This window comes from Corvus kubaryi, unplaced genomic scaffold (assembly GCF_017639235.1).
Source record: "Corvus kubaryi isolate FWS band 111438036 unplaced genomic scaffold, C.kubaryi_AGA036_p1.0 37394, whole genome shotgun sequence".
NCBI lineage: Eukaryota > Metazoa > Chordata > Aves > Passeriformes > Corvidae > Corvus > Corvus kubaryi.
The window spans coordinates 2,246,065-2,259,698 of NW_024581133.1; the positions used below are offsets into that span (position 1 = coordinate 2,246,065).

At 40.7% G+C, this 13,634-nt stretch overlaps 1 protein-coding gene and 1 long non-coding RNA gene across 18 annotated transcripts in view; one reads left to right on the forward strand and one right to left on the reverse strand.

The window, feature by feature from the left end:
- Window positions 1-13,634, reverse strand: part of LOC121669715 — a 64,214-nt gene that overhangs the window by 35,599 nt on the left and 14,981 nt on the right. The window lies entirely within an intron of this gene.
- The window catches only part of SLC12A1 (solute carrier family 12 member 1), a 45,256-nt gene that overhangs the window by 22,433 nt on the left and 9,189 nt on the right, over window positions 1-13,634 (forward strand). For both annotated transcript variants that reach the window (XM_042039078.1, XM_042039079.1), the window contains exons 13-21: window positions 260-383; window positions 1,306-1,407; window positions 3,263-3,418; window positions 5,100-5,199; window positions 5,284-5,395; window positions 7,858-7,998; window positions 9,844-9,950; window positions 10,827-10,909; window positions 13,167-13,310. In XM_042039078.1, the coding sequence (XP_041895012.1) occupies window positions 260-383; window positions 1,306-1,407; window positions 3,263-3,418; window positions 5,100-5,199; window positions 5,284-5,395; window positions 7,858-7,998; window positions 9,844-9,950; window positions 10,827-10,909; window positions 13,167-13,310 (1,069 nt within the window). The remainder of the gene's footprint in view (window positions 1-259; window positions 384-1,305; window positions 1,408-3,262; window positions 3,419-5,099; window positions 5,200-5,283; window positions 5,396-7,857; window positions 7,999-9,843; window positions 9,951-10,826; window positions 10,910-13,166; window positions 13,311-13,634) is intronic.

Genomic DNA, 13,634 nt, shown 5'->3' on the forward strand with positions numbered 1-13,634 from the left:
AGCTATTTAATTATCTTTTTCTTTTAAAGCACTGAATAAGCATTAAATGTCTGTGATTCTGTTTCCCATGATATAATAAGATAGTAGCACATTGTCTTATCACCTTATTTAAATGTTCACATGCCACAGCAGTTGATGTACTTGAAGCACGAAGACAGATTTAACTTTGGTTAGCAAAAGCAAGCTGCCACTCACAGACAGTGACTTCTGGTGCAAGAAAGTGCTGCTTAATGGAATTATGTGCTGATTTTCTTACCAGGCTCTTTGCAAGGACAACGTCTACAAAGGGTTGGAATTCTTTGCCAAAGGATACGGAAAAAACAACGAGCCTATCAGGGGATATGTCCTCACTTTTGTGATCGCCATGGCATTCATTCTGATTGGTTTGTACAATGTTGCACAGCTGCTATAGTATCATGTTCTGAAATTATACAAACTGGTACTATAATGTAATTAGTAGCTATGGTTTGAAAAATTTCCAGTCAGGTAAGCTCTGACATAAACTCAAGCATACTCAAATTCCTGGTAGCAATTGCATTATTCTTAATGAAGGCAAAAAGAAACCAGCAGGGATTTTAGTGACTTCTCACCACCACCACAGCCTCATCTTCCAAGACGTGGAGTAGCTGCAATTCCTGTACACTCTGCTGGAAGAGGGCAGTGCTTAGAACTCTACCAGATAAGGCAAAGTCAGAATCTTTGAAAAGGGCTTTCCAGTTTATATTGCACATAGATCTGAGGTAATTTTGAGATAATTAGGAAGCCTATTCTGCCCAAGCCTTTCCCAAGTCAGCTCTAAAGCAAATCCCAGTTTACCAGCACTGGTGAAAGAAAATCCCAGCTACCACACTCAGCAGTTGCAGGGATTTTTAAATCAGTTTTTCCAAGATTTGAAATTCAAACTGTCTTACACTAAGTAAATAGGATGTCTAGTAAAGAGAATTCAGATCCCCAATAAACTGTAACTACAAAGAGTTTTTAAAAATGCATCCATCCTCTCAATTATGTATTTAAAATTCTGAACTTTTTATCAGATCTACATCATTAAGAGACAGTATGCTGAATCACAGTATCAAGTATAACCTTGCATAGCACATGATGTTATTAAAATCAGCATTAGCAGACATAATTCATATGAATGAAGGTAGATCAAGGTGGCCTTAAATTAGTAAGACAGGAAAATACTCAAGCTCTCCCTGGATGATAAATGCAGACAATGCTCAGATTTAATGCATCATTAGGAAACAGCTAGCCAACAATCCAGGAAACTGGTGCCTCTGTCTGACTTGTGTATGTGTCTCACAGCTGAACTGAATACCATTGCTCCCATCATCTCCAATTTCTTCCTGGCTTCATATGCTTTGATTAATTTCTCCTGCTTTCATGCCTCGTATGCAAAATCTCCAGGTGAGTCTGCATTCAGCCATGATTTAAATACGGGTTTTATAGTCTGATCTCTGGAAGTTTTTGACTGCATGTCAGAGAAAATTGCAGTATGTGTAAAGTATCTAAGCTATGTGATCTGATGTCTTATTGAATATGATGGCAGTTCATTTATCTCCAGAAGATAAAAATAACGGGTCCAGTCCTTACAATCCCTACAGCTGTACAGGATGAGAAAGGCTTTGGTGGATCCCACTGGAGCAAAAAAAGCTCCTTCTCAGGGTGGCTTTTTTCCCCTCACTATCACAAAACATGGGTGGGTAAAAGCTTATGCCAACTCTGGCCAATGAAGTAAGCAAGGTATAGTGGGGAGTCATCATTCCCTTCTCCAAACCGCCAGTGAAATGTACAGGGAGGTTCCTAAGCACAGTACCAGCGCTACAAGTGATGCTGCCGGGAAGGGAACGTGCAGAGCAAGAGCAGGTCCATCAAACAGCACCAGCACAGCTCTGCAGCGCCCAGAAGCACAACTGTAAAGCACAATTGTGAAGCACAGCGAGGTCCTGTTCAGGGGTAACTTGAGATCCTCCCTCTACATTTGTGCAGCAAAGGAACATTCTGGCTGTCAGACTTGCGCACTGCCACGGCAGAATGATTCTCACCATCTCACGAATAAAGGGGTGACACCTTCAGGACTGAAGTCAATCAGCTGAGCAACACTGGTTTGGCACACAGGAAAGACAATTTCCTGCTTCTGTGAATTAATTATTCAACTCAAGGAGTGAGGAATACATTTTTGATTTCCAGTGTGAAGAAACTGCAGTAGCGACATAAATGCCTGCATCAACTTCCTTCCTATGGATCTGCACAGTGCCATTTGTTTAGAGGGCAGAAAAGATGAGCACTTCTGCTAATTACCTGCACAGCTGAACAAATGCAGATCTGCTCCACATGGCCTCGGAGCTGAGTGACAATTACCTCTAGAGATTTCATCTGCGTGCATCTGACTCTACTCTGCCACTACTTAACATTTCAGACAGAACTGCAGCCATTTTTCTTTTCTCATTTCCTCCAGTTAATTTCTGCCAATTCACAGTGATAGATTATAATAATTGCAAGGCTGCAGGACAGCAAATTTCTTCCCAGCAGGTCCCTCCCATTCCCTCATTACAAAGATGATCCAAGATAGAGTTGCTCAGCCTCTTCTGTGTTTTTTCCCTCTCCAAAGTCTGCTCTGTAGAACACCTGGCAGAGACCTGCAAACCATGAAGGCTCAGTGCTTGCCTCATCATTTTAATTGGTAGCAGGGGATGGAATCAGTACCGCAGCTGAAGAGCAGCAGGAATAATATCTTTTTAAAGTCAATTGCAGATGATTTTATTCTTCTGCCACAAGGCCAGGCAATTTCCAGGTTTAAGACAGATGCACTTACAGTATTGGGATAAACACTCCTCTCAGCAAGCGTTTAGCTACCAATAATAAGTTCTGGGTATATGCACCAAAAGTACACAGCCACCAATTACCTGGACTTACAGGTAATCTCTTTCTGATGTTCTGAAATAATCTGAACCAGTAAACTTTAATTTTGCAAAAATACATATAAACAGAATAGCTACTCAAAGCCAAGCTGAACAAAGCAGTAGGAAAGAGTGTAGAAGGCGGCCTGTAAGACCCAGTATTTTATAAATTGAAACCTACATCAGCCAACACCTGAAAGTATCTGTTGATACGATGCCTGAGATTTTACAGGTATCTCTCCCACCCCTTCTGACAGTGCCTGAAACAAACTGTACATGGGTTTGTATGCACAAAAATCATGGATCACCATTTTATCAATATATTTTATGCTCTTCCAATTTCCTCAATTCTCTTTAAACAGGTTGGAGACCTGCATTCAGATATTATAACATGTGGGTGTCACTTTTTGGAGCCCTGCTGTGCTGCGGGGTGATGTTTGTCATCAACTGGTGGGCAGCTCTCATCACTTATGCCATTGAGTTCTTCCTATATATTTATGTAACATATAAGAAGCCAGGTAAGGCCAAACCCCACTATTATTATGTGTATATGTCATGCTGCTAGACTGGATTTTAAAGGAATTAATTCTGCTTACAGAATTAGAAATTATTTTTCTGTGCTATCTTTATTTAGAGGGAAGTCTGGACCATCCCATTGAATTCCACTTTATATAATATAGATTAAGTTGATAGTCTGGTGACTGCCTGTTTAACAAGAATTTCAAGTATGGTTCAGGGTTTTCTGTAAACATTCCAGCAGGCTGGTTTATTCCCACATCTTTATGACATTTGGGTTTTTACTTGAGTACCGCTCAGAATTTTTTTCCACCCACGCACAAAACCTTACCTGAATTTTGCAGTGCTCTTAGCTGACTCAGGCAGGGTCCTGACTCAAAACGTAAACCTGCTGTCCATTATACAACAAAAATGCAAGATGAATTACTCATGAACTGATCATCCTCCAGCACCTCCCTACAATTCCCCAGTAAATCAAGACCGACGGGCCCACTTTACTGCTGGAAAAAAACCACTCAGTAGCTCAGCAAATCACAGGAGCTGTCCTCAAAAACCTGTGTGCTGTACAAGACTAGACAGTCTGGCTAGTCATAACCAGGACAAACTAACCCAGGCTCAGATTTCAATGCTAACCACGTAATTAATTCTGCAGCAGAAAACATAAAACAAAACCAAGAAATAAAAGAGGCAAAGTTCCCAGCAATAGATGTGCTTTTATCGGAGTGAGCTTGGGACAGCAACACCTGGTGTGAGACTGTGTTATTCTTTTCTGTGTATTGCTGCACTGTTGTCTGTCCTCCCTATCTGTACTCTCTCACACCCACTGGCATGGTCTGTGCTTCTCTCCCTGTAAATATATCATCAGCTGTAGGAAAGCACACCCACCTCAAGGCAATTGTCAAAAACATTCCAGGATTTCTGCCCTTTCCTTGTATATTGACAGTGTCCCTGATGCAAAGTACCACCTTAAAGCTTGGTCACATTCACTGAAGACAGTGTACAAAAGCCCTCTATCTCCTGCTAAGAGAGGGAGTTTTCTTCTGCACTAATTTACCAACAACTGGAGGGTTCAGAAAAAAGTAATATTCCTTAGAAAAGGAGACTACACAAATCTCCACTTAGTTGCACTAAATATTGGCTTTGTATCTTGGCATAACAGGACTTGTTCTGCATTCATGTAGATCTCAAAGTGTAGAAAGACATTTCTTATAGGTCTCCATTGACCAAACAGCTGCACAGTAATGAGAAAATATGTATATGCCAAAACTGGGCTGGAGAACAATTTTTGGCCTATACAGCAGAATAGAGCAAACTGGAATTCAGAGTGTTCCTTCCTAGTGTTTCATTTGCCCTTCCTGAAATTCCACACCACATACATGACTCAGGGCTGTCCATTTTCTAAATGGGAGAAGGATACAAAGTTAATGCAACAGATAAGAAAATAGTTTTTAAGCAGGGGAAGAACTTTCCCTACAATATTTAAATAAAGAATGAAAGTATTTACTTGCATGGGATTTTCTGCATCACACAAGCAAAGCCTATTCATTCTATTATGGTCTGTATCTATGAAGTATGACAGGATATACTCTGCTTTTCATAGAGAACACCATTGCTGATTTTTGCAGCAGAATGTGGGGAAAAGCCCACGGTTTAATATGCATTATTTATCTTTATTATATGCAGAAGTAAACTGGGGCTCCTCCACGCAGGCTCTGTACTTTGTTAATGCCTTAGACAGCGCTCTGGCATTAACCACAGTGGAAGACCACGTGAAAAACTTTAGGTAAGATTTCCAGTGAACATTAGAATGGCTTGTCCTGAATGTGTACATCAGCCAATTATATACAACCTCTTTTTTCTCCACCAGACCCCAGTGCTTAGCACTAACAGGAGCTCCTATGGTCAGGCCTGCTCTGCTAGACATCACACACACCTTCACGAAGAACAACGGGCTGTGTATCTGCTGTGAAGTGTACACGGTAAGGGAACTCACACAAACCCCACTCAGCACCAGTGGGGGCTGCAGGTCTCCATTACACATTCCACTCTCACTCAGCACACAGTGCTCCCACGGGTGCTGACTGGCATCTGTGCACTCCATGAAAAAGATTTGCACTGAGAATGAATTTTCTCATAAAAAACACAAAAGCTATCGGCTGATACAAAGCCTGCTGGTAAATGCCTCACTGAGATGCATTTCAAAGTCCATAGCAGGTGAACCAAAAAAATGGTTTGGAAAAAACCAAACCAAACCAAACCATTACAAGGAAAGATTTTAGGCTTAGAAAATGGAAAACCCCCAAACCACACAACACACAAAATTTGAAGGGTTACTGTGTGAGAGTCAAATTACCCAGGTTCTGTTTTCAGCTTTGTCACTGATTTGCAGAGTTGGGGTTTGGCAAGTAATTCAGCTCTCTTTTTGGTGGTTCCTCCAAAACTGTTACAATGCTAATTTTGAGGATAAGCATGCTCTTCTGAGATCTAAAGAGAGTAGCAAAGTATATTTCTAGATATAAATACACAGCAAATTATGTATCTTAGAGGATGAAAATCTAGTCTCTCATGAGGACAGAACAAAAATAGATAGGTTTGTAGTGTAAGGAGAAAATGTATTTTAAATATTACAACGACCTTTTAATTTTGAGAGAGAGAAAAAAAACCCAGCTCCTGGCACTAAATGGGGCTGCAGAATCTAGATAATAGAGTCAGTCCAGCCAAGATAATGTATTCCTCTACAGGAGTGTAGGAATAATTCATTTGATGCTGCCACATTGCAGAAGCAGAGTACGGAAGATCCACATGTGATTCTTCCCAAATCAAATGAATCTATAAAGATTGACTGGTCCTAATTCCCCCCTACTATAATTATTGTTAGATTTCCCACTGCATTCAGTAAGTGTAGAACCAATCCCAACAAGATCCTGAGACTATGCAGCTTCCTAAAGTTGAGTTTCAGCAAGTTTTCTGAATTCTTAGGCACGTTTCTCTGCTGTTAGTACTTTCTATGGAGACCTGAGATTTCATTCCTGTCTATACAAAAAACCCCCAAAGACTACTTTGTTAGTATAAGCTTTGTAATTGTTTGGGGGGGCTTTCTAATTATTTCTTCAGCAACTTAAGTGAAATTTGATTTCCTTGGTAATAAAAGTGTGACAAAATGAACCTTTATTAATTGTAAAATTGTGGTAAAAAGTGGATGATAAAATTCCTAGCAATCGCATTGAAGAGCAGCCTGCAATATACATCACAATACAGCAAGACTATTCAGCCATAAATGTAACACCCAGTACATTTTGCCTCAAAAGCTGACATGCTGTTAGCTATGCATAAAGTTTTGAAACACCATGCCAGAGAGAACATCTTCCATTCTTTTTTTTTTTTCCTAAAAGGCAGCAAGAAACTTTCCAGGAACATGGTGATACATAGCTCAGAAACAGGCAAAATAAAGATCACAACAGAACATAAAGATGATTTGAAGTTTACTTTTCTCTGAGGTTATGGCTGCATGTTGGTTTGAACAGTCTGAGTTTCTAGTAAAAGGGACTATTTCTGCTTTTATTCCCTGTCTTCATGTAAAATATTTTTGCGAGGTTAGTCCTCAGTCTGCAAATTCACTGGATTCCTTCTACAGCTGCAGGAACATTCCACAGGTACAAAGGAGTAGCAGGGGAGGACACGGATGTCACCTGGTAGAAGGGTGGGACTGGCCCCTTGGCCAGCAGAAATGTATTGTGCAAGCCAGTTGCAAAACCACCTTCAGGTGCTTTCCTTAGAGAGACAGGGAAGAAGGGCAAAACTTGTTTTTTCCTTGTCCTTACCCACAATGAAACTTCAACCTTATTGTTCAAGTTATTATTCTCAGCTCTTCATACAGCCAGGATCAAATTCTTCTTAAGTTATATCCATGTCTTGTGACTTGGATATGCACATGGATTTTTTCCCATTAAATTACCAGATGGCCACTGAAAGAAAACTGGCAACAAAGGCATTTGCATCTTTAATAGTACTGCATCTACTCTTTTCTCTTCTATCAGTAGATAGGAACTTTGACATGTATATTTAGATCTGCTGAGACTCTTTTACATAGTCAAGTCAGGGAGGGACTTTATTCACTCTGAGATGCTTTACTGTACCTTAGATATTTTTTTAAGATATTACAATCCATAGTAGTCCTTCTTTCTGTCAGAATCACTGCATTTAAGCAGCATTAGCAGCCCCAGCCCTCTCAATATTCACATAATTCACAGAATGTGAATTATGTTTGCAGCACAGTTCTTTTCAAAGGGCTGAATCTCTGTGGACCCTTTTTGGAAATGCATTTTTCTGACTCCCTCCATTTGCTCCCACAGCAGACTAGGTAGGTAACTCCTTCAAAATCACTGTGTGATGTACAACACAAAGCCTTCTTAATAATATTTTACCGTATCATTTTTAACAGGGACCACGCAAGCTATGTGTTAAGGAGATGAAGAGTGGCATGGAAAAAAAGCAGGCTTGGCTCACAAAGAACAAAAGAAAAGCCTTTTATGCAGCAGTGGCAGCTGACAGCTTCAGAGATGGAGTCAAAAGTTTACTTCAAGTAAGCTTTTTGTTTACAGAACACACAGAAGAGTGTACATCAAAGCATCCCTTTATGTGAAGCATTACTATTTACTTGTTAAGAAGCCCTACATATAATATGGATAATGTTACAGACAGAAAGGGCATGCTGGGGGTACATTTATATTCTGTCACAGATTACTTCATAAAGATCTAGTTCTGGGCTATGGAATTGTGAGACAAGGCAGACTGATTCTCTCCTAAATGAACGAGACACTATTAAGAAAAAAGAGAGGCATCTACAGGGCAACATATGAATGTCTATGCAGCTGACACTTGATACACTTCAAATCAATTCCATTGTTTGGTATTACACAGCATATTAAATATCTGAGAATGTTTTGGCAATAAATGAAAACTGAAAATGTGTAATATACATTTTCTGCAAATAGCGAGAAGGTAATTTAAATAAAAACCTGCAATATTTTTCTATTACTCTAAGAATGCAGCAGATCATTTCCAACAGTCCATTTAAAATGGCCTTAATGAAAGCACAGAGACACTGTTTTCATTTTTCCCATCTCCCTCCCTATCTCACATATATGAATATTTAAACATCTAGGTACTGAGGCAAAATGTAGAGAAAATTCATATCCTTTGCACAAAATACACTGCTGAAAAGATATCAGTGCCAACTGAGACAGTAGGGAGCCAGCTAAAATACTGTAAGTCACCCACTGGTGTCCTACCAGGGCTCTTTGTACACTTGCTGAATGGGCAGTACAATTGAGCAAGATGAAATGCTATTAATAAAGATCCCTTTGTTCTATAAAAGCCTCACAAAGACACTTCATCTTGGGCTTACACATTGTCTCAGTAGGAGATCCTTCTGATGTTTTTGACAACTCCTACAGTCTGATGATCTCTTCCTTTCCATTACTACTGAAGCACTACTGCCAAAGTCAACTACTGGACCCCAAATAATTCCCTTCCAGCAAACACAAGGATAACCATATCATCATTATTGTAACCTAAGGACATTGGCGCAACAATTACTGATTTCAGTGTAAACAGTGCTACTCAAAAAACCCACCAAGGTTCCAACAGTTTTTACCTATTTTCTGTTGGCTAGTAGTAAAAAATTGGCAAGTGTTACAACTTTATAAGCTGGTGTTTTGTGTCTCCTCCTGAAGGTTCCCAATACACTGAATAATTAGATTTCTATAAACATTGTCAGCTGAATCTAGATCTGACTTCCCTTACTTGTTCAGGTTTTAGCATCCAGAGCCAGTTTTGAAGGCAAACTAATATGTTGACAAACGATTTATTTTTCCTGTTTATAAACCATAATTTTATCGATAAAGCATGCTCAGCAGATTTTGGATAATCTTTTGAAAAGAACAGAGCAAATGAAACAGTAACAGTTTCCAAATTCAAGGCAAAAACATGCAAAATTAGGAGCCTATGCCTCCTCTGTGTATCTGAGATGTTTTAAGAGACTTCAGACCCACTTCATCTATTGAATATTCTGAAGCTGATAAAAGCTTTATGCCATTATGTTAGAATGAGCATACAAACAGTTCTTGAACTCTCTCTTGATTCCAAGTTATTGAACCATTTTAATGAGAGCATGTCAGAAGAAATGCAAATGAATGCTAATTTAGCAAAACTACACTTCTGTCATCTAAAATCATTTATAGCTGGAATGATTTAAAGCTAATCTCTCTGCTTTCCGCATGGGTATGAGCATGAAGGGCATTTATGAAATCCAATCTAGTTGTAAGTGTCTCCAGAACATTACTTCAGTTATCTTTTGCCATTACTTTTCATTTACAGTAAAAGCATGCATGTGTACCTTTCTCAAGCAGTGTTTTAATATTGTCAGGCCTCGGGCTTGGGTAGAATGAAACCAAATACCCTGGTGATTGGATTTAAGAAGGACTGGAGAAGTGCACCTGCCACGCAAGTTGAGAACTATGTGGGCATTATACAGTAAGTCAGCTCAGCACCTCCTGTTTCACTGCTCTTAGACTAGATTAATATAGATTAATTATATGGATTAATTTCCATACAGAATTTGATGTGTAGAAACAATGCAAGGAAGTATGTGCAAACCTAGGCTCACACATCCTAGCTCTGTGGCTGAAGTTATCGCCCATCAAAAAAAGGCTCACTGGCTTCCCACACCTCGTAGGATCTGCTTAGCAAACACCTGGCACCATCAGAGCTGATGTGGCTTGACAATGCTAAAGAAGCTGCACTGCTGGCAGCAGTGCTTTTGCAGAACTGTATTTTCCCATTTTTAGTGGGGAGGAGCTCAAGAGAAAAACAACCCTAATGTACAGACTAAGGGAATAAGAGAACATCATGGAATTCTTCTTTCAAGCCTAGGAGACAGAGGAAAAGCTTTGCTTCAAATCTCATGCGTGCCTAAGGCTCAGCAGCTCTGTGGGTTGGGATTTAGCTAGGAAACAGTCATTTTAAAACAGCCTTCTCATGGATGCTTGCTCAAAATTCACTTGTAAAGCTGAAGCAAGTTACAGAGCAACAAACCCCACCTCAACTTTGTTATTTCCTCAGAGAAGGGAGAAAAAAATTACCCTATGGCAACCTAGTTCCTAAAAAAGTGCTGTCTGAAAGACCCATTTCTGGAATAGCTGATCTGTTCCCGTGCCCAATCACACCCTTTTTTTAAAAGAGGGAAGATAAGCTAAGTACTACAAATTTATCTGGGGCAACTCCTTCTGCAGTTTTACCTAGTCTGCCCTCCCTGTGAAAACTTTCACTGATCTCTTCAAAGTAGCTTTCCTCATTGACATGCACGATGCAAAATCCTGTTTACTCTTCTTTTTCTTTCTTTCTTTCCAGTGATGCCTTTGATTTTGAGCTCGGCGTAATTATCGTCAGAATTAGCCAAGGATTTGATATATCTCCGGTCCTTCAGGTTCAAGGTATGTAGTGACTTGACAGCTGAATATCTATGCTGGTTAGGTGCACAGCATAAGAAGGACTCTGACTGACACTCGTAAGAGTCACCATCTGGTTTCTAGAATAGTTCCTACACTCATAATTTCCACAGTTTATCCTTCCTTGTGCAGTTTAAATCCTGCCTGAAATCCTTGCTGATCACTGGCAGTGACAGAAGGAGTACAAGCCTCACACATTAAGTAGCTCTGCACACCAGAGAACTCAACTCCCAAAGCACTTCCAGCACAGGCACAGACTAAAGCAGTGAAATCACATTGTGCCACAGCAACCAGTTACTCTGCTCCATGTTTCCTTCCTGGTCTTGGCACGCCTTCCTCCCTCTGCCTACCTGGTATCTCTGGGACTGGCAGGAAATGGGAAGCTGTACTTTTGGTACCATCTCTGTGAACTCTTGAGTCCCACAGAGTTCCCACCCACGCAAAAATCTGGAAGCCGCAGGAAACACCAGTCCTCTCTTTCACCTTTCCCTTCACTCTTCCTTAGGCTAGCAGTGCGTATCTCAGGGGGAAAGGGAAAACCTTCCGCCATACCACAAGCACTCCAGGAGACACGCCATCTGGGTGGCAAAGGCAGAACAATTCTCTGGGCGCTCAGCAGGACAATTCTCCTCCCCCCTTGTCCCAGCGTGGGCCCGGAGCAGCCCGGCCGGGCCCGGCGCTGGCGCTGCGGGGCCCGCGGCTCTCTGCTGCCGCCTGCTGCCCGCGCCGCGCCCCGCCGCCCTCCGGCCCCATGAACGCCCCGCTCCGCGCTGCGACGGCAGCACGAGGCAAACGAGGGGACCCCCAGAAGCACATCACCTCGCGGAATTCAAAGGCGCCAGAGACGCCTTTAAGGAACAAGGGTAGATGAACACTCACTCAGCACTGGCAGCTTGATGTGCAACGGAGACCCACCAGGCAAAACTACAGGGAGTCAGAAAAAAATTCCGAAACAATCAAGCATTTCTTCTCCCCCTGGTGATTTCTGGGAGAGATCTGCCTATCTCTGCTTGATGCGAGTCACGAACTGAGTGCTCAAAATATACAGTCATTGGAACACCTGTAAAAATACAGTGAAAAACAACTCTGCAATCTTACAAACGAGCAAATGTTCTCCAAGTGTTCAGACACAAGGAGTTAGAAAGGATTAAGGGGGGGTGGGGGGGGGGAGTAGCCTCAAATACAAAGAAATATTTTGAAGCAGATACAAAGTCATTATAGTGGAAAACAATGATCACTGTATTCTCTTATACTTGGTACAGCATTCTGTTCAATAGAAAAGCTGAAATTTTAGTTTGAGCAACCATTAAGTTCATGGCTATCACCATGTCTAATAATCAGAAGTACGTGACTGTCATTGATTAAAAAGTAAAAGAAAGTACATTATTTCTGTTGGCAACTGAGAGTGCTAACAGAGCATGTCTAGCTAGTGTCTAGCTAGTGAGGGTTTATTTTACTTTTTTAACACAATGTCTTAAATGAACTTACCTCATATTTAGCTCATGTATTACTCAAATAGAAACTTTCCTTATGAAAAAAGTTTTCTGCAGGCAAATGCCTGGATCACATTAATTAGTGCCTCACCAAAATACATTCCTCAATAACACATGATACCTTTTTCTCAGCAGAAGTCCAATATTGCTAAGATGAAATTGTTCTTTTGTATTACTAAGTTCACAGAACTGATTAGCTAAATCTTACATCTTTGCAGCAAATGCTCAAAAAACATGAAAAATATTTCAGCATAGAGAATGACTGTATATTCAGGATCCTTACTTATTTCTGAGAATCTCAAAGTACAAACCATGAGACTTTGTTCTAAGAAAACAGACCTCAGCTTCCTCAGTGTAGGGAAAACAGCTTTCCTAATGTCTTTTCAAATTCTTGGCTAAAGAAACCAACTAAACATCCACAAAAATAACTCAATAAATAGTATCTCATGTAACTAAAAAATGTCATTATATTGATTTTGATTTGGAAGAGACAACCTGAGAGCAGCTGGCACACCCCAGTGCTGTAGGCACAGGCACCCTAAGCTAGGGCTTCCTGAGGTGAATTCAGCTTCCTTCTCCCTACTGGTTTGCAAAGAAAAAGCCTTTTAAAAGAATTTTTCATCCCAGGAGTTTTACATTGTCTACAAAGTACCACAACACCAATTACATCATCGCCATTAGTTCAGTAAGGGATTTAATTTAGAAGATACCAATGTGTTACCAGTTCTCTTACTTTTTCTAATATACAGAGGAATTAGAGAAGCTGGAGCAGGAGAGATTGGCACTGGAAGCCACCATTAAGGAAAATGATTTTGAAGAAGGGAAAAGGGGCATCTGTGGATTCTTCAAAAAAGCCAGCACACTCAGTATCTCGAAACATGAAATAAAGAAGGGTAAGTTCCAAAATGACAACCTATTCCCAACCTTTCAATGCATCACACTCTCACCAATATGCAAACTGAACTTTACTCCAAGCCAAAAACTCCTGAGCCACACAGAAGCCCCTGGGACAGAACCTCCCTTGTGCAAACCGTGGTGGCCACAACCCTGTAATGCAGCACAGTGGCATCCCTGCTCATAGGACATGCTACCTACAATACAAGCATTTCCCTCTCATTTGCTAGATAAACTTCTCAGCTCAGCTTATGTTCACTTCTACTTGTCAAAAATAGAACATGGTTATTAAAGTTGGAAGAATACAGAACAAGTTGGTTGGA